This window comes from Crocuta crocuta, unplaced genomic scaffold, assembly GCF_008692635.1.
Source record: "Crocuta crocuta isolate KB4526 unplaced genomic scaffold, BGI_CrCroc_1.0 scaffold95, whole genome shotgun sequence".
In the NCBI taxonomy this organism is placed as follows: Eukaryota; Metazoa; Chordata; class Mammalia; order Carnivora; family Hyaenidae; genus Crocuta; species Crocuta crocuta.
In genome coordinates, this window is record NW_027530971.1 from 6,407,176 (window position 1) to 6,433,097 (window position 25,922).

General features: G+C 40.8%; 1 protein-coding gene across 1 annotated transcript in view; it reads left to right on the forward strand.

Moving 5' to 3' along the window:
• Positions 1-6,058: 6,058 nt before the first annotated feature.
• HSDL2 (hydroxysteroid dehydrogenase like 2) overlaps positions 6,059-25,922 on the forward strand; it is a 59,387-nt gene continuing 39,523 nt past the window's right edge. The window contains exons 1-4 of the mRNA XM_077769874.1: positions 6,059-6,336; positions 11,797-11,960; positions 13,004-13,102; positions 19,460-19,574. Of these exons, the coding sequence (XP_077626000.1) occupies positions 6,320-6,336; positions 11,797-11,960; positions 13,004-13,102; positions 19,460-19,574 (395 nt within the window). The 5' untranslated portion in view covers positions 6,059-6,319. The remainder of the gene's footprint in view (positions 6,337-11,796; positions 11,961-13,003; positions 13,103-19,459; positions 19,575-25,922) is intronic.

Below are 25,922 nucleotides of genomic sequence, written 5' to 3' on the forward strand. Positions count from 1 at the left end.
AACCTGCATTTTACAAAGCTCTTTAGGTGATTCTGGTGCACATTAAAGTTTAAGAACGACTGACCTAGACTAATCAGGATTGGAAAAAAAAGGTTTTTGTAAATTTTTTAAAATTTTAGTTTGAGAGAGAGAGAGAGAGGCAGAGAGAAGGAGTGACAGAATCCCAAGCAGCCTCAGTGCCATTGGCGCAGAGCCCGATGTGGGGCTTGAACTCATGAACTGTGAGAGCATGACCTGAGCAGAGATCGAGAGTCAAGACAGCTGGGTGACTGTACCACCCAGGGGTCCCTAATCAGGATTTTATTCCAAACTGTAGTTATGGTTACCTTTTCTAAAGCATGGATGAACAAAATTAGCAAGGATTGGGAATTGAAAAAGCACAGGCAGGCAAAAAATAGTGTCAGCTGTAAGCATTTGCTTTCACTTAAAAAAAAACTTTCTAATTTTTTAAATAATTTTTTTCATGTTTATTTTTTGGAAGGAGAAAGGGGGCTGGGAGGGGCAGAGAGAGAGGAAGACAGAGGATCTGAAGTCAGCTTCATGCTGACAGCAGAGACCCCGATGCAAGGCTTGAACTTATGAACTGTGAGATCATGACCTGAGCCAAAGACAGAAGTTTAACAGACTCAGTCACCCAGGTGCCCTCATAGCTTTCTAGTTGGAATTAATTTAAAGCTTATAGGAAAGTTGTAATGAAAAAAGGAACTCTTATATCTTTACTCCAAATCATTGATTTTTAACATTTTCCTACATTTGTTTTGGCATACCATCTCTCTCTCTCCACACTCCATGTGTGTACACACACACACACACACACACACACACACACAGAGTAGGTGAATGTTAATTTCTTTTTATTCCTTTAATACTTCATACTAAGATCATAGATGTTCTCCCAATATAATCCCAGTACAGTTTTCAGATTCAGGAAGTTTGTCATTGACACAAAACTTTAATCTGTAGTACATATTCTAATTTTTAATTGTGCTATAGCAGTTTTTTTTTCCATATAGAGTCCAGTCTAAGACCATGTGTTGCATTTAGTTGTAATGTCATTTTAGTCTTTGTAAATATCTATTACATCTCTTCAGCCTCTCATTTTTCTATTACATTGACATTTTTGACTTCTCATTTACCTCTGTGATGATGTAAACAATCAGGGTTAACTTTGCTCTCCAGGGGATAGTCAGGAATTTCTGGAGGGCCAAAACTGGAAGGAGGGTGATGGTGGTGTTGGTTGCACAAGAGTGTGAATGTACTTAAGGCTACTGAACTGTACACTTAAAAATGGCCAACATGGGGGGGCACCTGGATGGCTTAGTCGGTTGTGAGTCCGATTCTTGATTTTAGCTCAGGTCATGATCTCACAGTACCTGAGTTCAAATCCCACGGTGGGCTCTGAGCTGGCAGTTCAAAGCCTGCTTGGGATAGTCTCTCTCTGTCTCTCTCTTTGCCCCTCCCCTGCTGTCTTTCTCTCTCTCAAAAATAAATAAACTATTAAAAATTATTTTTAAGGGGCGCCTGGGTGGCTTAGTCGGTTAAGCGTCTGACTTTCGCTTGGGTCATGATCTCGCGGTTCGTGGGTTCCACCCCCACGTCGGGCTCTTTGCTTACTGCCAGCTCGGAGCCTGGAGCCTGTTTCAGTCTGTGACTCCCTCTCTCTCTGACCCTCCCCTGCTCACGCTGTCTCTCTCTCTCTCCTAGAAATAAATAAAAAAATAATTTAAAAAAAAGAAAAATTATTTTTAAAATGGTTAACGTGGGGTCCCCTGGGGGGCTCAGTTGGTTGAGAGTCTGACTCTTGATCTTGGCTCAGGTCATGATCTCATGGTTTGTGAGCTGGAGCCCCAAGTTGGGCTCTGTACTAAGAGCGTGGAGCCTGCTTGGAATTTTCTCTCCTTCTCTTCCTGCCTCTACCCCACTCGTACTCTCTCTCTCTCTCAAAATAAATAAATAAACTTAAAAAATGTTTTTAAATAGTTAACATGTTAAATTTTATGTTATATATCTAAACATATATACATGGGAGTGGGGGCTATAGCATCTAAGGGTATAGGCCAGGAATGCTGCTAAACATACTGTATACACGTGACAGACTCCGAGAACAGAGGATTATCCAACCCAAAGGTCAATAGCAGCAAGGTTGAGAAATAATGGTCTAAATTATGGTTGACCCTTGAACAATGCAGGGGTTAAAGGCACTGATCCATGTATAACTTTTGACTCCCCCAAAATGTAACTAATAGCCCCCTGTTGACCAGAAGCCTTACCAATAACACCAACAGTCTATTAACATGTATTTTGTACATTCTATGTATTATATACTATATTTTTACAATAAAATAAGCCAGGGAAAATAAAATGTTATTAAGAAAATCATAAGGAAGAGAAAATATAGTACTGTGCTGTATTTATTGAAAACAATTGATGCTTTTATTGCAAGACTTTATAAGAGACAATGTTGAGACAAAATGTCCATCACAAATGAGAATGGTAAAATTAATTTCAGTATATTCGTATAAAAAATAAACTATGTACCTGTTTTCAAAAAGTCAAGGTAAACTTTTAGTTGTAAGCTTGGAAAGATGTCTATGATACAGTAAGTAAAGCAAAAACAGGTTCCAAAACAATATAGTATAATCTCCCTATGATTTACAAATGATCAAAACCTATATAAAAATTTCAAAGTCTTAAAGGAAACATGTCAAACTGTTAATGATTATCTCTGAAGGATGGTATTAGAGGGAAATTTTCACTTTCTCTAGATTGTTGTAGTCATTATCAGAAAGATAAAGACATTAAAATACAGCATAGAGGTTAACATCCAACAGTTACTAATAAAATAGTGACAAGTAATCATTCTTTGAGCAACAAAAGTTACTGCTACCAGTCCTGTGGGGAAGATTTGATACATTATCAGAAGAGCTGCCATACCCTCAAAATCCCAGGGACTTCCCCTGTTTAACCTGGACCAGGATGAGCTGTCTAATGGGTGAAGGAAATGGAAAGTGTCAAGAGCCCTCACTCTTCCAAAGCCATTGAAAGCATCTGCATTGTGTTGTTGGCCTCTGACCATTAATGAGTAATTTTATATTTGACTGGAGAAGTCTAAAATATCTTTAAAAGTTGAAAAATCACAATGATAAGTTATAACACACTGAAGCAGTGTTTTACAAACAGTAGGTTATGATCTATTAACGAGTCATCAAAATAATTTAGTAGGTTATGATCAGCTTAATATGATAGAATGTAATAAATTCAATAAAATAGAAAGTTGTGTGTACTGGATCTGGATGAAAAGTATCTTTCTTTATGTGGATGTAGCCAACAAACATGAACATTACTGTATTACACACTTAAAAATATATATTCTTGGGGCACGTGGGTGGCTTAGTCGGTTAAGCGTCCGACTTTCGCTTAGGTCATGATCTCGCGGTTCGTGGGTTCGAGCCCCGCGTCGGGCTCTGTGCTGACTGCCAGCTCAGAGCCTGGAGCCTGTTTCAGTCTGTGACTCCCTCTCTCTCTGACCCTCCCCCGTTCACGCTGTCTCTCTCTCTCTCTCTCCTAGAAATAAATAAAACATTTAAAAAATATACATATATTCTTACGCAACATAAGAAGAGTCCTTATTTGATAAGATTAAAATTATTCTTAATGTCATGTCTTTTAGTATTTCAATATAAGTATGCATTTTCAGTTTCCCATGTGTTTGAAAATTATTTTTTAATGTTGGTAAAAGTAATTAATTAGTAATTAATTTAAATAATAATATGATGAATTAGAATATCACATCCTGTTTTTTAATGATACAAAGTATTTTCTTTAAGGAATTTAAAGTTTATACATCCTGTTTCCCCTTTATGGGAACCCTGTAGAGCACTTTATGCTATTTTTGCCTTAATCCATGTCAGATTCCATCATACCCAAATATTGTTAATGAATTAACATTTTACTTTATAGAATTTTGAATTTTAAAATAACAATGCCATCTGGTGGTTCTTTTGAACATGTTTATAGTTCTCTTTGGATTTAAATCTAAAAGTGGAATTGCTTATTTATTTATTTACTTAATTTTTGAGAGAGAGAGCACGAGCAAGGGAGCAGAGAGAATCCCAAGCAGGCTCTGCGCTGTTAGTGGAGAGCCTGATGTGTGGCTTGAACTCATGAACCCTGAGATCATGACCTTAGCTGAAACCAACAGTCAGATACACTGAGCCACCCAGGTGCCCAAAAAGTGGAATTGCTCTTTTGGATGTGGATGTCCAATAGGTAAGAACTTTTTAAGGAGCTGCAAAACAGTTTCCCAAAGTGGTTTGTGCCTTTTCATATTCCCACCAACCATGTATGACAGTTCCATTTTCCTTTTTGTTTATTTTGAGAGAGAGAGAAAGTGCTCCTGGGGGAGGGGCAGAGAAAGAATGGGGGAGAGAGAGAATTCCAAGCAGGCTCTGTCCTGTCAGTGCAGAGCCCAATTCAGGGCTCAAACTCAGGAACCATGAGATCATGACCTGAACTGAAGTCAGATGCTTAACCAACTGAGCCATCCAGGTGCTCAGAGAGTTCCATTTTCTCCACATCCTGGCTAACATTGTTATTTTCCATATTTTCTATTATAGCTATCCTACTGTATGTAAAGTGGAATTTCATTGTAGTTTTGATGTGCACTTCCCTAATAACTATTGTTGTTGGGCATCTTTCCATATGCTTGCTGACCACTTGCATATTTTCTTTGGAGAAATGTCTACTCAGATCCTTTGTTCACTTTTCCGTTGTGTTGTTCATCTTTTTGTTGCTGAGTTGTAAGAGTTCTTTATATATTCTGGATACCAGACCTTATTGGATATATGATTTGCAAATATTTTCTCCCATTCTGAAGGTTGTCTTTTCACTTCCTTGAGTGCAGTAAACTTTTCATCTAACAGTCCCTATCAACACTCTTTTCGAAACACCTAATATTTACAATAGTCTAAACAACACATTGGCTACTCTTCATTCCTCCCACATAGGCAGATCTTGTGTTTTTTGTCTTGCTGCATCTCAACAGTGACCAGCGTGCACAAGATGCTAATGTTTGTTGAATAAAGAAATTCCTCCGGAGTCTCTAAGGACAATATCATACATCGTCAGTTTAAATGCCTGTAGGAAGCAGGCAAGATATATACATGAATAGAACCATTTAGGGTTTGCAGTAAATGGAAGAGTACATACCCCATTTCCAAGCTAGTTTAGTCCTCATATAACAACCTCATCGCCCTGTTGTAGCGGTTCAAAATGCAATTTCTTCCCTAAAAATATGCTGGTCTTTGGTTTATTGGGGTAGCTAACTAATGTCCAAAGATAGTACCAAAAGCAATACTACAGTGCACTTGCTGTGATGAGCACTGGGTATTGTATGGAAGTGGTGAATCACTATACTGTACACTTGAAACTAATATTACACACACTGTATTGTAACTGGAGTTTCAATAAAAACTTAAGGGAAAAAAAAAAAGCAATACGAGATCCCAGATTCACCTTCTTCCAGCACTGAGTTTTGGAGTTTCTTTTTGGAGAGCAGAACTTAGTTAAGCATTCTTCCGCGAAGGCTACTGCAGAGTTCCGATCCAGAAGCTGCTGCTCATCATAGGGCTGTGTACAGCCGGGTGAGGTCGGCCGGTTTTAGTCCAGATTCCATGGAAAAGTCGAAATGCGACGCTGGCCGGCTTCTGGCAGAAAAGTACCTGCCGGAAGACTGGTTCCTACTAGGGAAAATTCGATGGAGCGCGTGCAGCTGGACAGGATCCCAGGTTCGGGTCATAGAGGGATGGAAGAGGGCGAGCCAAGTACACGCAGGTCAGGGTCTGCAGAGCAGAAGCCTCATCCTAGCCCTCGAGATCCCTAGTGCACGACTCAAAACGGCCACCCCGCCCGGCGAGGAACGAAGCGCGGCGCCTAGGAGGCTCTCACAGAGCCGGAAAAAGCGTGCGTAGCGGCTGACGCCCCCTCTCCTACGCTGGACGCGGGCGGGTGACCGATTGTCACCGCAGAGCCCCGCAAGCGGGGCGGGGTGGGGTTGCCTTTCCCAACGCCTGCGCAGAGGGCTGGTTTCCAGGCGCCAGGCCGGGGAAGGAGGAAGCTAGCGCCGAGGGCCAGGCGGCCCACTGCGTGCGCAGGCGCACTCAGAGATCTGTCAGTACTCCGAGGGCCCATTCCCCACAGGCTGTGGGGTGGGGCCTCGGGGGGCCGGCGTAAATGCGGAGGGAAAGCCCGCCTCTCACAGTCCACTCGCTGCCGCCGCCGCCGCTGCCGCTGCTGCCATCACTTCTGCCCTAGGAAAGTCATGTTACCCAACACCGGGTAAGGGGTAAGGGGCTGGGCGGGGCGGGAGTGGATGGCCCCGGGGTCGCAGCCCCTGAGGTGGCAGGGCGCGCCTTGGAGTGCTGGTCTGCGCTGGACGCAGTGTTCTTGGAATCTGAGGTGAAGCGTGAAACTAACCCAGAGTTGTGTACTTCGGGGTGGCAGCCGCGTGCAAATCTCTCCCATACGAAAAGGATCCAGAGTGGGTTACCCCGGCACTCGCGGGGCGGGCCCTACCCTGGGTTTCTGTGTGGCTTGAAGTCTTGCAGCTTCTAGGTGAAAGGTCACCGGAACCTTAGCTAAACCGCTAAGGATTCTCCACTTAACGAACGCTCAACTCTGGAATAATGAAATAATGGGTGTTCACAAAGTTATTTTCAAATTAGTAACAAATTAAGCTAATCTTAAAGTATATCTTTTTGGCGGGGGCATTTCACTTAAGTTTTTAAAAAATTGTAAAATACACATAACATCCACCATCTTAACCATTTTTTTTAATGTTTGTTTTTGAGAGGGAGAGAGAGAAACAAAAACACAGAATCTGAAGCAGGCTTCAGGCCCTGAGCTGTCAGCACAAAGCCCAAGGTAGGGTTGGGACTCAAATTGTGAGTCACACGACCTGGGCTGAAGTCGGAGGCTTGATGGGCTGAGCCACGCAGCCACAGTTTTAAGTGTGCAGTAGGGTTAAGTAGATTCACATTATCTGCAGCCAATCTCCAGAAATTTTTCAACTTGCAAAAGAACTCTATACCCATTAAAGAACTCTCCCTTTTCCTCCTTTCCCTCCAGCCCCTAGCCAACACCATTCTGTTGTCTGTTTCTGTAAAGTGTAATGTCTTGAGCTGAGTGACACGTCTATTTTGTAATTTTCTTGAAACATACAGGCACATGGCCAAAAGACTTAAGCAGCTCTAAGGGTTAAGGTAAAAAGTGTGTTTTCTCATCCTTAACGTTGAGTCCCCCAGTGACTGGTTTGTTTCCAGAGTTGCTATGCATTTATAAACATTTGTACACACACACACACCACTTTTAAAAATAGTAGCAAACTCTTCTGGGCCTTGCCGTTTTTACATATGTCTTGGGACACACATTTTAGGTGTATGTGTAGATTTTTTTCTTTTAGTAGTTACATGGTGTTCTGTTGATGTACCATAATTTGTTTAACCAGTCTCCTTTCATTGGATACCAGATCATGTCTAGATTTTTGCCACTGCATGTTTGCCTTAGGGCTTATATCCTGCATAGGACATTTGGCAATAGCTGGAAACATTTTGTCATAATCGTGTATGTGTGGGGACACATGCTGTTGGTATCTTTAGAGTCCTGGATTGCTGGTAAATAATCCTGCGATGCACAAGATAGCTCTTTACAACAAAGACTTACCTTGTCCGAAATGTCAGCAGTGCAGATGGGAGAAATTCTGGGTTTTCTCTGTTTGTTTTTTGAGAAATTCTGGTTTAAAGCCACGTGTGTATCTTTTGTTTTCTTTGCCTGGCTTCCACAGTTAGGTATTTTGGGGTTTGTTTTTTGTTTTAGTTTTTATTTTTTTAGTAATCTCTGCACCCAACATGGAGCTCGAACCTACCACCTCAAGATAGAGAATTGTAGGCTCTTCTGACTAAGCCAGCCAGGCTCTCCCACAATTAGGTTTTTGATTGATCTCTGAGAGTGCTACTTGAAAAAATATTGTTTATCATATGGCGTACAAATATTTTTGGATTTTTTTCACTGTGTCTTGGTTTTGATTATACTATTTATTTATCGTGAAGAAACATGTTTTTATTGAGTCAGGGTTAATCTTTTAAGGCTTTGTGGTTTTGTGACAAACCTATAAGGCCATCTTAAACTAGAATTTTCTTCTGAATTGGTAAGTATTCTTCTAGTATTTTTATTACTTTTGTTTTTACTCAGATTTTTTCATCCACCTGAGGTGAAATACTATTTTGCTAACTATTTTGACATAGGAAATGAGTTAGAAAGCGTACTTCATTTTGGTTCAGGTGGCTGGCTGCATAGTTGTATTAGTACCATTGACTGACTAGTTAATCTTTTTTTCTGTTAGAAATTCTACCTCTATCATATATTGAATTCTTGTATGTATAGGGGTCTGTTTCTGGATTTTCTATTTTATTACCTTCGTGTTTCTTTTCATGCACCAGTACCAAACTATTTTAATTACTGTAGTTTTATAAAATGTTTAAATATTTGGAAAGGCTAGTTTCTGCCTCATTTGGATTTTTGTTTTTCAGAATTTTCCTGGTTATTCTTGGATGTTTATTTTTCTAAATGAAGTTTAGAGTAGCTTGTATAGTTTTTTTTTAAAGTTATTGTTTTGCTTTTTAAAAATTGTTAACAAAAATTTCATCACACTGACCCTGATTTTGAGGTAGCAGAGAAGTTTAGTAAATTGTGGTGTAGATTAATTCAACGTTAGCAAGTTTTAGCCATCCCCAAATTTAGATTCAGTTTGAGAAGAATGTCCTTTGTCCTACTGGGAATCAGTCCAGCTAGACCAAAGGCAAAGGGATGGAGCTTTTATTTTTTTATTTTTTATTTTTTTTAATAGTTTATTGTCAAGTTGGTTTCCATATAACACCCAGTGCTTATCCCCACAAGTGCCCTCCTCCATGCCCATCACCCCCTTCTCCCCCCACACCCCATCTGCCCTCAGTTCTCAGCATTCAAGAGTCTCTCATGGTTTGCCTCCCTCTCTCTCCCCCACCATTCCCCCCCTTCGTATTCCCCATGGTCCTCCGTTAAGTTCCTCCTAATCCTCCTATACGTGCGAACATATGATATTTGTCCTTCTCTGCCTGACTTATTTCGCTCAGCATAACACCCTCAAGGTCCATCCGTGTTGCTACACATGGCCAGATTTCATTGTTTCTCATTGCCATGTAGTATTCCATGGTATAGATAAACCACATCTTCTTGATCCATTCATCTGTTGATGGACACTTAGGCTCTTTCCATGTTTTAGCTATTGTGGAGAGTGCTGCTATGAACATTGGGGTACATGTGCCCCTATGCGTCAGCATTCCTGTATCCCTTTGGTAAATTCCTAGCAGTGCTATTGCTGGGTCATAGGGGAGTTCTATTGTTAATTTTTTGAGGAATCGGAAAAGGTAGTTGCAAATGACATATCAGATAAAGGGCTGGTATCCAAAATCTATAAGGAACTCACCAAACTCCATACCCAAAAAACAAACAATCCAGTGAAGAAATGGGCAGAAGACATGAACAGACACTTCTTCAAAGAGGACATCCAGATGGCCAACAGACACACGAAGGGATGGAGCTTTTAAAGCACTAGTTAAGACATTTTCTTTCTTTTTTTTTTTTTACAAATAGTTTATTGTCAAAGNGACATTTTCATCTTAACACTTACATTTAAAAAAATCACTTTATGTTTTATTTTTTTAAATGTTTATTTTTGAGAGCGAGAGAGAAAGCATGAGCAGGGGAGGGTTAGAGAGAGAGAGGGAGACATAGAATCCCAAGACAGGCTCCAGGCTCTGAGCTAGCTGTCAGCACAGAGCCCAATGTGGGGCTTGAACCCACAAACCGTGAGATCATGACCTGAGCTGAAGTTGGACACTTAACCTACTGAGCCACCCAGGCGCCCCGAAAAAAACCACTTTCATAGTCTGTGTAGGGACACCTTGGTGGCCCAGTTCATTTAGCATCTGACTCTTGATTTCGACTCAGATCATGATCTCAGGTTTGTGAGTTTGAGCCCTGCTTCTTTGGGCTCCTTGCTGAGAGTGCAGAGCCTGCTTTGTATTCTCTCCCTAGCCCCCTCTCTCTCTGTACCTCCCCCACTAGCATGCACACTCTCTCTCAAAATTTAAAAAAAAAAAGTCTATATATATACTACCTTTTGTATAAAAAAAGGAAAATTACACACACACACGATATGTTTTTATACATACATGTGAGTAGTTGCATATTTTTGAAAAAAGAACTACAAGGATAAGCCCAGAAGTAATGGAAGCTGGTTACCTACAGGTAGGAGATTTGAGTGTACCTATTTGTAAGGTTGTAACTTATAAACCATGTCTGGGTTTTGCAACATCCTTCACTAAAGATAAGGGAAAATAAACTAAAATGAAATGCAAACGTTAACAAAGGAACTTAACTATATATCAGATTTATCCCAAATACACAGAGAAAAAGAAAGAAATAATTAACATAGTAATTTTTTAAATGTTTTTTTTTTATTTATATCTAGGAGAGAGAGAGAGAGACAGCGTGAGCAGGGGAGGGTCAGAGAGAGAGGGAGTCACAGACTGAAACAGGCTCCAGGCTCCGAGCTGGCAGTCAGCACAGAGCCCGACGCGGGGCTCGAACCCACGAACCATGAGATCGTGACCTAAGCGAAAGTCGGACGCTTAACCGACTAAGCCACCCAGACGGCCCCCTGACTTTATTTTAGATGTTTCCTTCCCACCTAACAACTAAGTAAATAGAAAGTTTAAAGTTAAGGCAGATGGGAATGCCTGGGTGGCTCAACAATTACTTAAGCGTCTGACTTTTTATTTTTTTTACTTCTAGGAGAGAGAGAGAGAGAGAGAGACAGCGTGAGCAGGGGAGGGTCAGAGAGAGAGGGAGACACAGACTCTGAAATAGGCTCCAGGCTCTGAGCTGGCAGTCAGCACAGAGCCCGACGCGGGGCTCGAAGCCACGAAGCCACGAACCGCGAGATCATGACCTAAGCAAGAGTCGGACGCTTAACCCACTAAGCCACCCAGGCGCCCCTTAAGTGTCTGACTCTTGATATCAGCTCAGGTCATGATTTCACAGTTTACGAGAGCAAGGTCTGCACTGATGGCACAGATTGGGATTCTCTCACTCCCTCTCTCTCTCTGCCCCTCCCCCACTCGTGGTCCCATGCACCCACGCTCTCTCTCAGAATAAATAAATAAACTTAAAAAAAAGTTAAGGCAGATGGATGTAAAGATGAATGGGCACAGAGAATTTAAGTCACAAATGAGATCATGACCTGAGCCAAAATTAAGAGTTGGATGCTTAACGCAGACAGCCCCAGATAATTTATTTTAAGTGAGTGTGTATTCATTGTAGAGAATTTGAAAAACTCCTGAAGAATATAAAGACTTTGATCAAATTTATTCGTAATACCACCGCACAAAAATAAGCTTTGTTAACACTTTTTCTCCGGGGAAAAAAAATACATGTCAATATAATTTGTTAATTCCTTATTTCTTGTTAAGATTTACGTATATTTGAGCAGATTTTGTTTGCCAGATCCTATCAAGACTGGCCAGCAGCAGCTGTAATAATTTGTAAGCCATTGTGCAATGGCAATATCACAGAATTATTAGCTATCAGGGAGCTATCAGAAGGAGAAACATACATATTGTGAAATATGCAGAAGTTCCTGTTACTAGTGAGTAATTAAACCATTGAGGTTCTTATGAGGTCATCTTTGTTCTGTTGTAGGAAGCTAGCAGGATGTACAGTTTTTATCACAGGTGCAAGCCGTGGCATTGGCAAAGCTATTGCATTGAAAGCAGCAAAGGATGGAGCAAACATTGTCATTGCTGCGAAGACCACCCAAGCACACCCCAAACTTCCAGGCACAATCTATACTGCTGCTGAAGAAAGTGAGTGAATGTGACCATACCATTTCATGAAATGTCCTAACCGTGGTTTCAATACATAGAGAATTTACTGGAGAGTTTAATTATAGCTATTTGAAAGATACCCTAAAAGTAATTTTATCTGGTTAAAGAAGTATTTTGTCAGCTGAGGGCAGTGATTTGGGAACTGGTTTTTTCTCTGGCACTTTTGAGTGATGTGAGAGATTCCCATTAAAAATCATGTCTCCTGAGGGCAGTGGTTCTTGGATTTGCACTGGAAATGGGGGAGTGGAAATGGAGAGGTGGATGATGTGAACATTTCGAGAAAGCTGTCCATGTTATTTAGTCTCTGTGCCATTTGAAAATCATTATCTTAATACTTTCAGTTCACAATTGTTAAGTGCTTATATTCAAGGCATTGTGCTAGGCACAGTACCAGGAGGGAGGGCTTAAAATTCAACTTTGGTTAATATTGCTAGTTAATAGCATTGTGGTTATGTTAGGGGAACACAGATGAGTGAAACGATGCCTGAGATTTGTTTTAAAATATGCACCAGCCAAAAACAAAACAGGATTGGGAGTGGAAAAATTAAACAAGTCAAACACCTGGCAAACTGAGGCTAAGTGATAGATTCATGGTTGTTTATTATAGTATTCTTTATATTTTTGTGAAATTTTTCATAATAAAGGTTTTTTAAATTTACCTTCCCTTTTTTCTCCCTAATAGAATTTTTTTTACTTGCTTGTCTTTTTTTAAGAGAGAGAGAGAGAGAGAGGGCTTGAAAGTGGGGCTCAGGGGCTGCCTCTGGGACAGNGAAGAGGTAGATGCTTAACCAACTGAGCCACCCAGGTGCCCCACACCCTTTTTTTTTTTTAATAGAGTGGCCTTTCTGAGGCTGGATATTGGTTAGTCTGTCCGACTATAGGGTGGAGTCACTAGTAGTTATAAGACATAGTTATTTACATTGATTTTCTGAAAATAGGGTACTTATTTCTTTTGATTCATATCGGAATGAAAAGTTTAGTATTTGAATGCCTCAATGCTTTTTTTTGTTTATCCTTTGTAGTTGAAGCAGTGGGAGGAAAGGCCTTGCCATGTGCTGTTGATGTGAGAGATGAACACCAAATCAGTAATGCCGTGGAGAAAGCAGTGGAGCGATTTGGAGGTAGTGCCTTAATTCTGAAATAATTATTGAATATTGTAACTATAATTGAAATTTAAAAAAATTTTTAGGGGCGCCTGGGTGGCTTAGTCGGTTAAGCGTCCGACTTTCGCTTAGGTCATGATCTCACGGTTCGTGGGTTCGAGCCCCGCGTCGGGCTCTGTGCTGACTGCCAGTTCAGAGCCTGGAGCCTGTTTCAGTCTGTGACTCCCTCTCTCTCTGACCCTCCCCTGCTCACGCTGTCTCTCTCTCTCCTAGAAATAAAAAAAATAAAAAAAAAACATTAAAAAAAAATTTTTTTTAATTTTCGAAGTCATTGAAGTATTACCAGGTAGGCGTATTTGCTTATGTAGCAATATAGCTTAAAAGCATCTGATGACTTTTTTATTGTTAGAAATCCTTTTGAATGATATAACAAATCTGCCATTCAATATAAAATTAGGCCCTTGACAGTGACATACATCTAACCAATGTGTTTCCCAGATCCCATCCTCTTGCTGCTCAACTAATGTAGCCCATCATTTGATGACTTTTTGATATTTATTGGATAAAGTGTAGATAATTTACCGACATTCAAGATATTTCACATTCTGATCTCAATTGACTTTTTTTGGTTCCGTTTTTTTTAAATACCCCTATGTAAATGCTTCACTCCTACCCAGACTGTTTACTTCCATATCCTTGCCTTAAGGTTTTGTCTCTTATTCTCTTCCCCTTCCTGAGGCTTCTCTAAGCACCCATCTCTCCATCTCCAATCCTGCCTGAAATGCTCCCTTCTCTATCTTTTGAAATCCACTTTTCTGTGGTTAAATCTTATCGCTGACTGATTAGAAGTGTATTTTTCTTTCTCTAAATTCCTAAATCATTCCTTTGTTACTTGTACTGCTTTAGATCTTAGTGGGGTTTTTCCTTCTCAATTAGTTCATAAGCTCCTAGAAGGCAGGTGTTGGGGGTTGAACTAAGCTTTGATGGTATTATAGCAAGGCACCTGGCCATGTCCAAATCCTGCCCAAACCATTATCACTCTTCTCCAACCCCCCCATAGTACTGCAGAGACTGTAGTACCCATGAAAGATATTGACCAATGGGAAACAAGGTAATATTTTATTGTTAGCATGGCTTGTGCTTATAACCTTTAGTGCAGAGCACCATTATAAAGGATTGGAACACAGAGCTTTGGCTCAAGTGGGGCTTCTGTCTTTAAATCCAGAGTCTTACCCCTGCCTGGCAAAGTAATGTCAATGCCTATGTGAGAAGAAGAAAGAGAATGCAAAATTTTTGTTTGTTTGTTTGTTTTTTCCTCCTACTAACAGGGCCACAAACGTGGAAGAGAAAGGAGAGGAAGCCACATTTGTGTGCAGGACCTTTTATGTAAAATAATTTCACCTGCTAGTAAAAGTAGCCAGTTAGTGGGGCGCCTGGGTGGCTTAGTCGGTTAGGCGTCCGACTTTCGCTTGGGTCATGATCTCTTGGTTTGTGGGTTCGAGCCCCGCGTCGGGCTCTGTGCTGAGTGTCAGCTCAGAGCCTGGAGCCTGTTTCAGTCTGTGACTCCCTCTCTCTCTGACCCTCCCCTGCTCACGCTGTCTCTCTCTCTCTCCTAGAAATAAATAAAACATTAAAAAAAAAAAAAGTAGCCAGTTAGTGCCAATCAGGATTTGGCCTGATTAGCTTAAATATTCATTTTTAGGGAAGAATTAAGGGAGAAAGTAGATGGGGGTAGACAGGAGCTTTTCCTTTCCCTATATTATTTTTTTAAATGTATGTATCTCTTTATTTTATTATTATTTTTTTAAACGTTTATTTTATTTTTGAGAGAGAGACAGAGTGTGAGTGGGGAAGGGTCAGAAAAAGAGAGAGAGACACAGAATCCAAAGCAGACTCAGAGGCTCTGAGCTGTTAGCACAGAGCCTGATTTAGGGCTTGAACCCACAAACAGAGAGATCATGACCTGAGCCGAAGTCAGACGCTTAATCAACTGAGCCACCTAGGCTCCCCTATGTATGTATGTATTTAGAGCACACGCATGTATGAGTGGAAGAGGAGCAAAGAGAGAGGGAGAAAGAATCCCAAGCAGGCTCCACACTGACAGCCCAAGGCCCAGCATTCGTGGGGCTTGATTTCATGAACCAGGAGATCATGACCAGAGCTGAGATCAAGAGTTGGTGCTTAATCGACTGAGCCACCCAGGTGCCCCTCCTGTATTCATTCGGTGTTAGTTTTTTCTGTTGATCTATTGTGTCTGTCAGCTGAGGGTGAGTTTATCCTTCCTGGAGAATGAGATCATCAGAATGTCAGAGAGGGCTGCCAACACCTTTGTCTAAGCTCTTTCTGTCTTTATTTCTGTCATTGTCCTGGAAAATGTCAGCAGTTCAGCTCTTGTCAGTATGGTCCCAAGAAACCTCTGGATTGGGTCAAGACAGGATGTTAGTTAAAGGTACTTAAAAGCCATACTGTACAGGCCCAGAATTCACCCCCTTTGACTTCCATCTTGAATTCTAGCTATGCTATCTGTCCTGGTTCACCAGAAACATTATATAGTACATGACAACACAGCACATTAATATATGCCTGACTGTCAAAATGGGACGCATTTCCACTGGGCAATATTCGGTTCCTACAGAGAAACTGAATTCTCACAAATTAATTTCTTCTTTAAAAAAATTTTTTTAAATGTTTTATTTATTTCTGAGAGAGAGAGAGAGAGATTGACAGTGTGAGTAGAGGAGGGTCAGAGAGAGAGCGAGACACAGAATCTGAAACAAGCTCCAGGCTCTGAGCTGTCAGCACAGAGCCCGAGGCGGGGCTCGAACCCACGAATCGTGAGATCATGACCTGAGCTGAAGTCGGACACTTAACCGACTGAGCCACCCAGGCGCTGCACAAATTAATTTCTTCTTATTGCCACAGAGAATTTAAGGGCCCAAATTGAAATCTCTTGAAATAGTTAAAGCCCAGAAATATCTCCAATTTTCCTACTCTGTTTTGTCCCAGCCAAAGAGTTTTCACTCAAAAACATGGATGATCTGGATTTCTGATTTAGCCATTATAGATTGTCTTCCATTGGTTCTGGGCTCATTCCTTCAGTATTTTCAATGCCGGACTTATCCAATTCTGCCAATCATGTGATCTCCTTTTCCAAGACACAGGAAATGGAAGGAGCAAAAGAAAATCCCGGTCTTCTTTTTTAGATGCCAGTTGATCCATACTATTGATCTGGTTTTTGTGTCCTGGAACTTAAACTCAGCTGGTAGAAATTTTCACTTGAGAGGATATGTTTTCCATACCTTTGAGGAAAAAAAAAATATTTCCTGATATATTTTGCCAGTTTTTATTGAGAGAGGCATCTGTAACACTCTTATCTTCTTGATAAATTTACAAATTCACAATGGAGTTATGTTTGTTTTGAAGTCTTAAGTTTCCCTTGCTTCCTCCTTAGTATCCACTTGGATGTATTTAAATTTTTTTGCTTTCCTTTTAACCATCAACTTGTGCTTCCCTGGCATAACAGTGCACAATTCAGAGGAGCCCTGTTGGGGCACCTGGGTGGCTCAGTCAGTTAAACATCTGCTCAGGTCATGATCTCGGGTGAGCTCGAGCCACATATCAGGTGAACACAAGCCCCACTTTTCTGTTACTCTCTGTTCCTCATGGGATTCCCACTCCCCACCTCCTCCCCCCCCCCCGCTTCTCACTCACTTGTGCCTTTTCTCTCTCTCAAAAAAAAAGGGAGCTCGATTCCACCACTCAGCTGCTCTCTCATAATTGTGGTAAATATATGCCATAAATGCCACATTTATAAGAGATGATTCCTAAGATGCTCCTTTATCCCCCGCTTTGTGTTCTTTTTTCACAAAGATCCCAAGCCTTTATTTTTTATTTGTTTGGTTTCAGTTATATACTGTGGTTGCTACTGTTGTGGCCTTTTAGAATTCTGTAGGCCTGTGAATTCTGCCTGTTGGGAAGACTTTACCTTTTCCTGACACTTCTCTGTGCTGGAGAGTTGTCTTTAACAAAGTCCTGAGCAGTTGATAATGCTTTCAAACCTGTGCCCTCGGGATTCTCTACCACAGGGTACTCCCTAACATCTTGCTTTCCCTCACCTTAAGAGTTGTCCAGGGGCGCCTGGGTGGCTCAGTTGGTTAAGTGTCCGACTTCAGCTCAGGTCATGATCTCACAGTTCGTGGGTTTGAGCCCCACGTCGGGCTCTGTGCTGACAGCTCAGAGCCTGGACCCTGCTTCAGATTCTGTGTCTCCCTCTCTCTCTGCCCTTCCCCTGCTCACGCTCGCTCTCTCTCTCTCTCTCTCAGAAATAAATAAAACATTAAAAAAAATTTTTTTAAATTAAAAAAAGAGTTGTCCAAGCCTCAAGTAAATCATGCTATTTCATAAACCACAGAAACATTCTTTGCTACTATTTTTTTCTGCAGCTGGCATATATATGCTATTTGTGTATTATTTTTCACTGTTGTTCTCTAATCCATTTTAATTTGGGCCTTTGAAATTTAGAAATTTTAATCTACATCTTAATTGGAGCCATTTTTTTTTTCTTTAGTATTAGCAAGTCAAATATAGCTTACCACATCAGTATGTTTTCGTTCCTCATCTCTTTTCTTTGCTTTTGGGCCCAGATGTTTGTTCTGCTAACATATTTGTCACTTGTCACATAGAGAGATGAAGTCAGTGAAGTCTGTATTTGCTTAAGGAATCTATTGACTGAATCAACCCCCACTAGCTTCATCTTTCTGAAGAGGGTAATTCTAACATAGATGGTGTATATACCCATCAGTCCAGTGTCTCACTCAGATGTACACTCAATTTGCTTTGCTCTCACCTGGCTTCTTCTTTAGTGAGTATCATCTTTCTTGCCTCTTAGGCCCTAGAAGAGTACCTTATATAGAGTAGCCACTCCATGATTATCTTTGAGTGATGTGGTTGAGTAGATCATAGCTTTGTACAATGAGAAGAATATCCTATATTTAAAAATTCTTTTCACAGGGGAGTGCCTGGGTGGCTCAGTCAGTTAAGCATCTGTTAGCTCAGGTCATGATCTCATGGTCCATGAGTTCTAGCCCTGCGTTGGGCTCTGCCCTGAGAGCTCAGAGCCTGGAGCCTGATTTGGATTCTGTGTCTCCCTCTCTCTCTGCCCCTCCCCTGCTCATGCTCTGTCTCTCTGTCTCACTCTCAAAAATAAACATTAAAAAAGAAATTAAGGGGTGCCTGGGTGGCTCAGTCAGTTAAGTATTCGACTTTAGCTCAGGTCATGATCTCCCAGTTCATGTGTTCTAGCCCCATGTTGGACTCTGTGCTGACAGCTCAGAGCCTGGAGCCTGTTTTGGATTCTGTGTCTCCCTCTGTATCTGACCCTGCCCTGCTCACACTGTCTCTCTGTCTCTCTCTTTCTCTTTCTCTCTCTCTTTCTCAGAAATAAATAAAACATTTAAAAAAATAACTATGAATCATGTAGAAACAGAGAAGTGTTTAAGTTACTTTTGTATTTTACCATTTTTATTTAACATTATTTAAAACTTGTAACTAAACAAAATGTTACATATAGAGGGACTGGACAGAATATACATAAATAATTATTATTCTAAATTAATTTTATTTCATGTATGAATTACTGAAACAAATTTGATGTACTTTGATGATTTGCCAAGGTCTTTCTTCTTTTCCCAGTTCTCAAGACCAGGAAGGACCTCTTTATTTAAGTGAGGGTCTTAGGAGGGAGGTCAGTGAGCTTGGAAGGAGGGCAGGCCTTGGAAAGATGCTAGGGAGATGGGAAAACTTTAAGGAAATTAACCTAAGGTTCTTGGAGACAAGGAGGGAAGACCAGGAGGTAAGAGAACAAATAGAATGAAAGCTATAAACCATTGAGGACTAAGCCTCCTTGTAGTTTCACGTGAAGCTCTGGCAATTAGCTGTCTCCATTGTGCCGGTGAAAATATATAGGTGGGTTTTTTTTAATTTTGTTTTTAATGTTCTATTTATTTCTGAGAGACACAGAGAGAGAGCATAAGCAGGGGAGGATCAGAGAGAGAGGGAGACACAGAATCTGAAGCAGACTCCAGGCTCTGAGCTAGCTGTCCTCACAGAGCCCGACTCGTGGGGCAGGAACCCACGAGCTCTGAGATCATGACTTGAGCCAAAGTCAGATGCCCAACCGACTGAGCCACTCAGGTGCCCCAATACATAGGTGTTTTAACACAGCTGTTGAATCCTTCATTGGTATATTGGTCAGTCATATTATCTAAAAGAAGTATATGTGAACCAACTTAGGGTTCAGCTGTATAGAGTAAATGTTAATTCATTTGGTTGCAAAGTTTAACTTACATTAATAGGAAGTTGATTATTTAAAAACAGGAATTGATATTTTGGTGAATAATGCCAGTGCCATTAGCCTGACCAACACACTGGAAACGCCTACGAAGAGAGTGGATTTAATGATGAATGTCAACACCAGAGGCACCTATCTGACGTAAGTTAGGGTTGTTGGGAAGAACATTGCAGTGTTTTCTGAGAACTAATTGTTTGTTAAACAGATTTGAACCAGATCAGCAGTACAGCTTAAAACCTAGTCATTTGTTATAATGGCTTAAAAGTATTCCAAGTTGGTAGATAGTATTTTAAACAGTTTTATTCAGAGCTCCTTTTCTCTGTGAATCTAATCAATTCTAAACTATAGCCCAAGCATTTTCAAACGTTTGCATGAATAAATATATACATGCTACCAAGTCTTCTGATTATTCAAGTCAGCAATTGTCTTTCCTTCCTCTGAAAAACACTAGGTTTTAGTTATATAGGAGAAAGTTCATTAAGAATAACATTTTTTCATTTTTATTAAGTTTTTAATTTTAATTCCAATATAGTTAACATATAGTGTTATATTAGTTTCAGGTGTCTGTGAATCACATTTTAATGTAACAAAAGGCTAATGCTATCTTGGGGATTATCAAGGGCAGTACAAAATGCAGAATGAAAGCAAATTTTTTTTTTTTTTTACAAATACTTTATTGTCAAATTAGTTTCCACATAACACTCAGTGCTCATCCCCACAAGTGTCCTCCTCCATGCCCATCCCTCCTCCCCCCCACATCCATCAGTCCTCAGTTTTTGTCAGCATTCAAGAGTCTCTCATGGTTTGCCTCTCTCCCTTTCCCCCACCATTTCCGCCCTTCTTCTCCCCCATGTTCCTCCGTCAAGTTCCTCCTAATCCTCCTATACGTGCAAACATATGATATTTGTCCTTCTCTGCCTGACTTATTTCGCTCAGCATAACACCCTCAAGGTCCATCCATGTTGCTACACATGGCCAGATTTCATTGTTTCTCATTGCCATGTAGTATTCCATGGTATAGATAAATCACATCTTCTTGATCCATTCATCTGTTGATGGACACTTAGGCTCTAGAATGAAAGCAAATATAACTGTGATCTGTTCTGGATGGGTCAGACAGCTCAGTCTTTTGTTTGTTCCCTTTTTATCTGGTTATGTACCCTCAGGTTCTACCATTTTCTTTCATGTGGACATAAGGATAGGTCAGTATAGAACTTGTTGGTCTGCCTCAGATGTATCTTAAATGTAGCTGCCTTACATGTACACACAAAATAGGTTGTTAGGACCTTGGGCTTTGGCGTTAGACTCCTTTGAATAGGATTCAAGTCCTGCCTCCCACCCTATCTCATAACTTTGTGAAAGTAACAACTTTTTACAGGTTCTGTTTCCTTGTTTGTAAGATGGGGATGATAAAGTATGTCACAGGGTTCGCCGTGAGGATTAAATGTAAACTTTGTAATTAGTCTCGAACTTTTCTCTCAGATGTGTTTTATTGGGTATGCAAAACGGGGCCTGACCGTGTTAAAAAAGTTTGTTTTTACTAGCTACTTTGCTAGAATTTTATTAGTTGCCTGTATGAGAAAGATCAGATTTACACAAAGATTCAGATTTCTGGCTTTTTATTGCAACACTGGAAAATGTGGCCATGGCCTATCCATGTGGCAACCATCAGCCACAGTAGCTGAGTGGCAGAGTGCCAGCTGCCTCATTAGATGCCATGAGCTGAGCTGTCTTGGATGCTGAGGACAGGCTAAAAGGTTGCCATTTTTACTGTGGTGCTTGCCCTGCTGTTTTCCTTAAAGAGGGAAATAAAATATTTCTCATACCCATGTGTCTGTCTGAAGTGGGAAAATAAGACCTATGCCAAGAGGACCATATGTTCAAGTAAAATGTGTTAGAGCTTACTACTCTGTAGATGTGGGGCATATTTCTGTAAATTCAGTATGCAAGATATTATCTCTCTTGAATGGTAAGCATACTGAATCATCATAGTGAGAACTATGGCAAACATATAGAAAAGATTGTGGTGAAAAATTTAATGAACTAGAAAAAGGACTAACACTTCAATAGGATTTGTGTTTCTTTTCAGCTAAAATAAGCATCGCTGCTCTGTGATGCAGTCATATGTTACATAGAGAAGTTATCTGGGCATCAAAATCTTTTACAGATGGTAACTTTGTGAAAGAATTTTGATTAAATATAAACATTCATTTAAAAAGCATTTACAAGTATAATCTATCCAGCAGTACTGTTGCTCAGCATGTTGAATTAAGCCTTAGAAGGACACAATTTGTGGAAAGTTAAATCATTTGTGGCAGTTCCAATTGTAGATGATGAAGCCACAGATATAAATACTCCACTCACCAAATTTTATTTGAGGTGTCAAGAGAATTTTGAGGTGATTAAAATAGATTTGTTAAAATTTTAGTAACCATACTATAGATAGCACTATTGTTATGGTCATTGTTAACTTTAAGCCCAGCAGTCAGTGTTAATTTAATTTAAATTTTTTTTAGTGTTAATTTTAAACTTACTAAACTAATGTAGAAATGTTTCACAGAGATTCAGAAAATAATTTTCTTCATTGTATTGTTCATTAGGAATTGCTCTTGCTAAAAAGTTAAAAATGGACTATGTTATGAATTTTAAGAACCACATACACTTCCATGGTTTCAACCACACAGATTCATGTGAACCACAGATATGATTGTCTGCTCTGTGATGAGATTATGTGGCTGTGGTGTATTGTTGAAGAGATTTTGGTTTTAATTTGAAAGAAATCAACTCTTTTTTTCTTTAAAAAATTTTTAATGTTTATTTTTGAGAGACAGAAACAAAGAGAGACAATGTGAGCAGTGGGGAGGACAGAGGGAGAGGGAGACACAGAATTGGAAGCAGGCTCCAGGCTCTGAGCTAGCTGTCAGCACAGAGCCCAACGTGGGGCTTAAAACCACGAACCGTGAGATCATGACCTGAGCTGAAGTTGGACACTTAACTGACTAAGCCACCCAGGCATCCCAATGTTTATTTATTTTTGAGAGACAGAGCATGAGCAGGGGAGGGGCAGAAGGAGACAGAGGCACAGAATCTGAAGCAGGCTGCAGGCTCCAAGCTGCCAGCACAGAGCCCGATGCAGGGCTGGAACCCACGAACCATGAGATCATGACCTGAGTTAAGACAGACGCTTAACCGATTGAGCCACTCAGGCGCCCTCGGCTACCTTTTTCCATGATTACTTCTTGTGTAGTTGAAGAACTACAAATGGAACGTATAAGTCGTAGGGCACTGAGGTACTCAAAACTAAATATGACTACATTGAAATAGCAGATCTACAAATATATCAGAGATAGATACCCTAAAATATAAACCCTTTTTTAAAACAAAGACTCTACTCATTGTTGAAAGTTCCTCCATTTAGAAATAGCTATTTATTTAATTTAATTTTTTTATTTTTATTTTTGTTATAAGTAGGCTCCATGCCCAACATGGGGCTTGAACTCACAGCCCTGGGCTCAGTAGTCACATGCTTTACCGACTAAGTCAGCCAGATGCCCCTGAAACAGCTATTTGTAAAATAAAACTAAATATTTTTTCCAGTTAAAGGCATATTGAAATGCTGAATGAAAGACCAGACATTGACCTTTGGACCAGAGGAAAGCTGTTAGGTTTTTGGCCCTCTGTGAAAGGTGAAAAAGAGAAATTTAATAGTGAAACATTATCATTTTATTTTTGTTGTATTTTTATTTATTGACACCCATTTATTCAGGGAGGAAAGGTATAGATTGTTTTCTTAGGCAAGCCTGAGAATCATCATCAGGGAGTGAGTGGGGGCAAGCCCAAAGAACTCACCTGTTTGGAGGTTTCAGCAGGAATTTAAGAGTGTTTCCTCATCCCTGGCACATAGGACCCTGTGGCCTATGACTTGTGTTTTAAAGGTTTAGAGAGACTTCTGGGGCAAGGGCATGGCCAAAAACACCAGCCACAAGTCCTATGGGCTGCTCTGCGTCCTCACCTTCAAAACTTTGATCCCACTCTCCTAAGGACCCCAGAAGAACATGGGATGCAGGTGATTCTTCATTCAGTCACCACATTTACAACTGAGATTGAGACCTACTCTGCACCATCTTTAACATCTTAAGGTTGATCATATTTGAAGACTAAGGGGTTGGGGCAAGATGGCAGAGAAATAGGAAGTTCAGTACTTCTTGCCTGCATCTCTCAAACACAGAAGGGCTGAAGCCAAAGGACTCTGAACTGCAAGAGTCTGGGAGGAGAAGAGATGGAGTCCACTAAGAAGACAGCTTCATAGGTGTGAGATTGCGAACTGGGGAAGATAAAAACGGGCTGGGGCACTGAAGCACGGAGGGGAGGGAACCCCTTCTGTGGAGAGACAAAGGGAAAAGAAAAAGCGGCTGGGGGATTGTAGAACTGTACCTGGAGAAGAGAAAACCCTTGGCCTGGGATGGAGAGGGATCCTATGATCCCATATCTAACCACAGGGCTTTTGGAGAGAGTTCCCATCTCTAACTGCGGAGGTTTCTTTGGGCTGGGTGCCCCAGTCCCACAAATTCCCTCTGGGATAGATGGTACGCAAGGGATATAGTCGGCATCAGGAGGAACCGGTCCCCTGCTCCATCCCCTGCTTGGACCCCTGCTAGGAAGTGTCCTGGCTTGTGGGATTACATTTCAGGAGGTATCATTAATGCGCAGGGAGTAAGAGCTTGAAATGCAGCTGGGTGTGGGGCATAGAACACGGTCCACCTTGGCTATGCCTGCGGCACAGTGAGATTGGACCCAAAGGAGTTTTGGAACACCTGATTTGAGAAGGGACTGGGGAGTCGCCATTTTTCTCCCCACAACCACCAAGTCTGGGCCTCAGGGGGTGGCCCGCAGGAACCACAGTGGAGGCAAGACCCACCTACACCAAACCACGCCCATATGTGCTGGGTAGCTGCTTTTTTACCAGAGCCCAGATAGATGCTGTGGAAACAGCCCCTCCCCCAAGACCAGCGGTGATGTATTGCCGTGATTAACTTTAGATCAGTACTTGCTATTCATATATATACTCCCTTATCTCATTCTTATCTCTCCCCTCCTCTGGACTGGTTATTCTGGTTATAGGTTTGCTTAAACAGGCACATTTAATCCATTCTTTTGATACATGTTCTACACCTCTTTGGTTACCTTCCTTTCTCTCTCTCTGAAATAATCAGACTATCTAGTTTCTCAGGGTAACATTATCTTCATTTGTTTTTTCTCCTCCTCCCCTCCTGCCTTATTCTCCTTTTTTTCTCTCTGAATTAAGGCTTTTAGTCTCTCTGCCTGGTCAGTATTCAACCTCTCTTTCTCCCTATCCCTGTCATTTCTCTCTTTCTATATGCTCTTCCATCAGCACTGCCTCCCCCCTGCTCTTTATTTGTAGCTGGGCTTTCTGATTTTATGCCTTTAGACTGTCCTTTGTCTGTTCTTTCAGTTTGTGGGGGTTTTTTTCTTTTTCTTTTTTTTCTGGTTGCTTGCTTGTTTGATTTGTTTGTGCATTTGCATTCTTTTGTTCCCTGTTTGTGTGTCTGTCTGTTTTCCTTTCCAGGGCTACCTCAAGAAACAAACCAAAGTACACATGGTGGAGAGCCCCAGATATCACTATGAGTAGGGAAATAAAATAACCAGACACAACAAGAGAGACCAAAGGTCACCATTAAAAGAATACTTCCGGGGCACCTGAGTGGCTCAGTCAGTTAAGCATCAGACTTTGGCTCAGGTCATGATTTTACCATTCGTGGGTTCAAACCCTGCATCAGGTTCTGTGCTGACAGCTCAGAGCCTGGAGCCTGTTTCAAATTCTGTGTCTCCCTCTCTCTCTGCCCCTCCCTTCCTCACACTCTGTCTCTCTCTGTCTCAAAAATAAAAATTAAAATTAAAAAAGACCCAAAACACTTCCTGAACAGACACGCCCTGGACAGTCTAAGAGCCTCCTTTAAAATAGCAGTATTCTCAGGTGAAGAGCTCATAAAAAGCTTTTAAAATTGACAAGAAACAGGAAGCTAGCCAAAATGACAAAATGGAAGAACTCTCCTCAAAGGAAATTCCAGGAAGAAGTGACAGCTAAAGAATTGGTCAAAACAGATATAAGCAACATAACTGACCAAGAATTTAGAACAATACTCATAAAACTAATCCTGGGCTTGAAAAAAGCATAGAAGACAGCAGAGACACTATTGCTACAAAGATTATGGATCTTAAAAATAGTTCTGATGAGTTTAAAAATGTTGTAAATGAGGTGCATGATAAAATGGAGGCGGCCACTGCACGGATTGAAGAGGCAGAGAGGAGAATAGGTGAATTAGAAGATACAATTAAAGAAAAAGAGGAAGTTGAGAAAAAGATAAATTGATACAGGAGCACAAAAGGAGAATTCAGGAACTGAGTGATGCAGTGAAATGGAACAATATCTGTAACACAGGAATTCCGTAAGAAGAAGAGAGAAAGAAA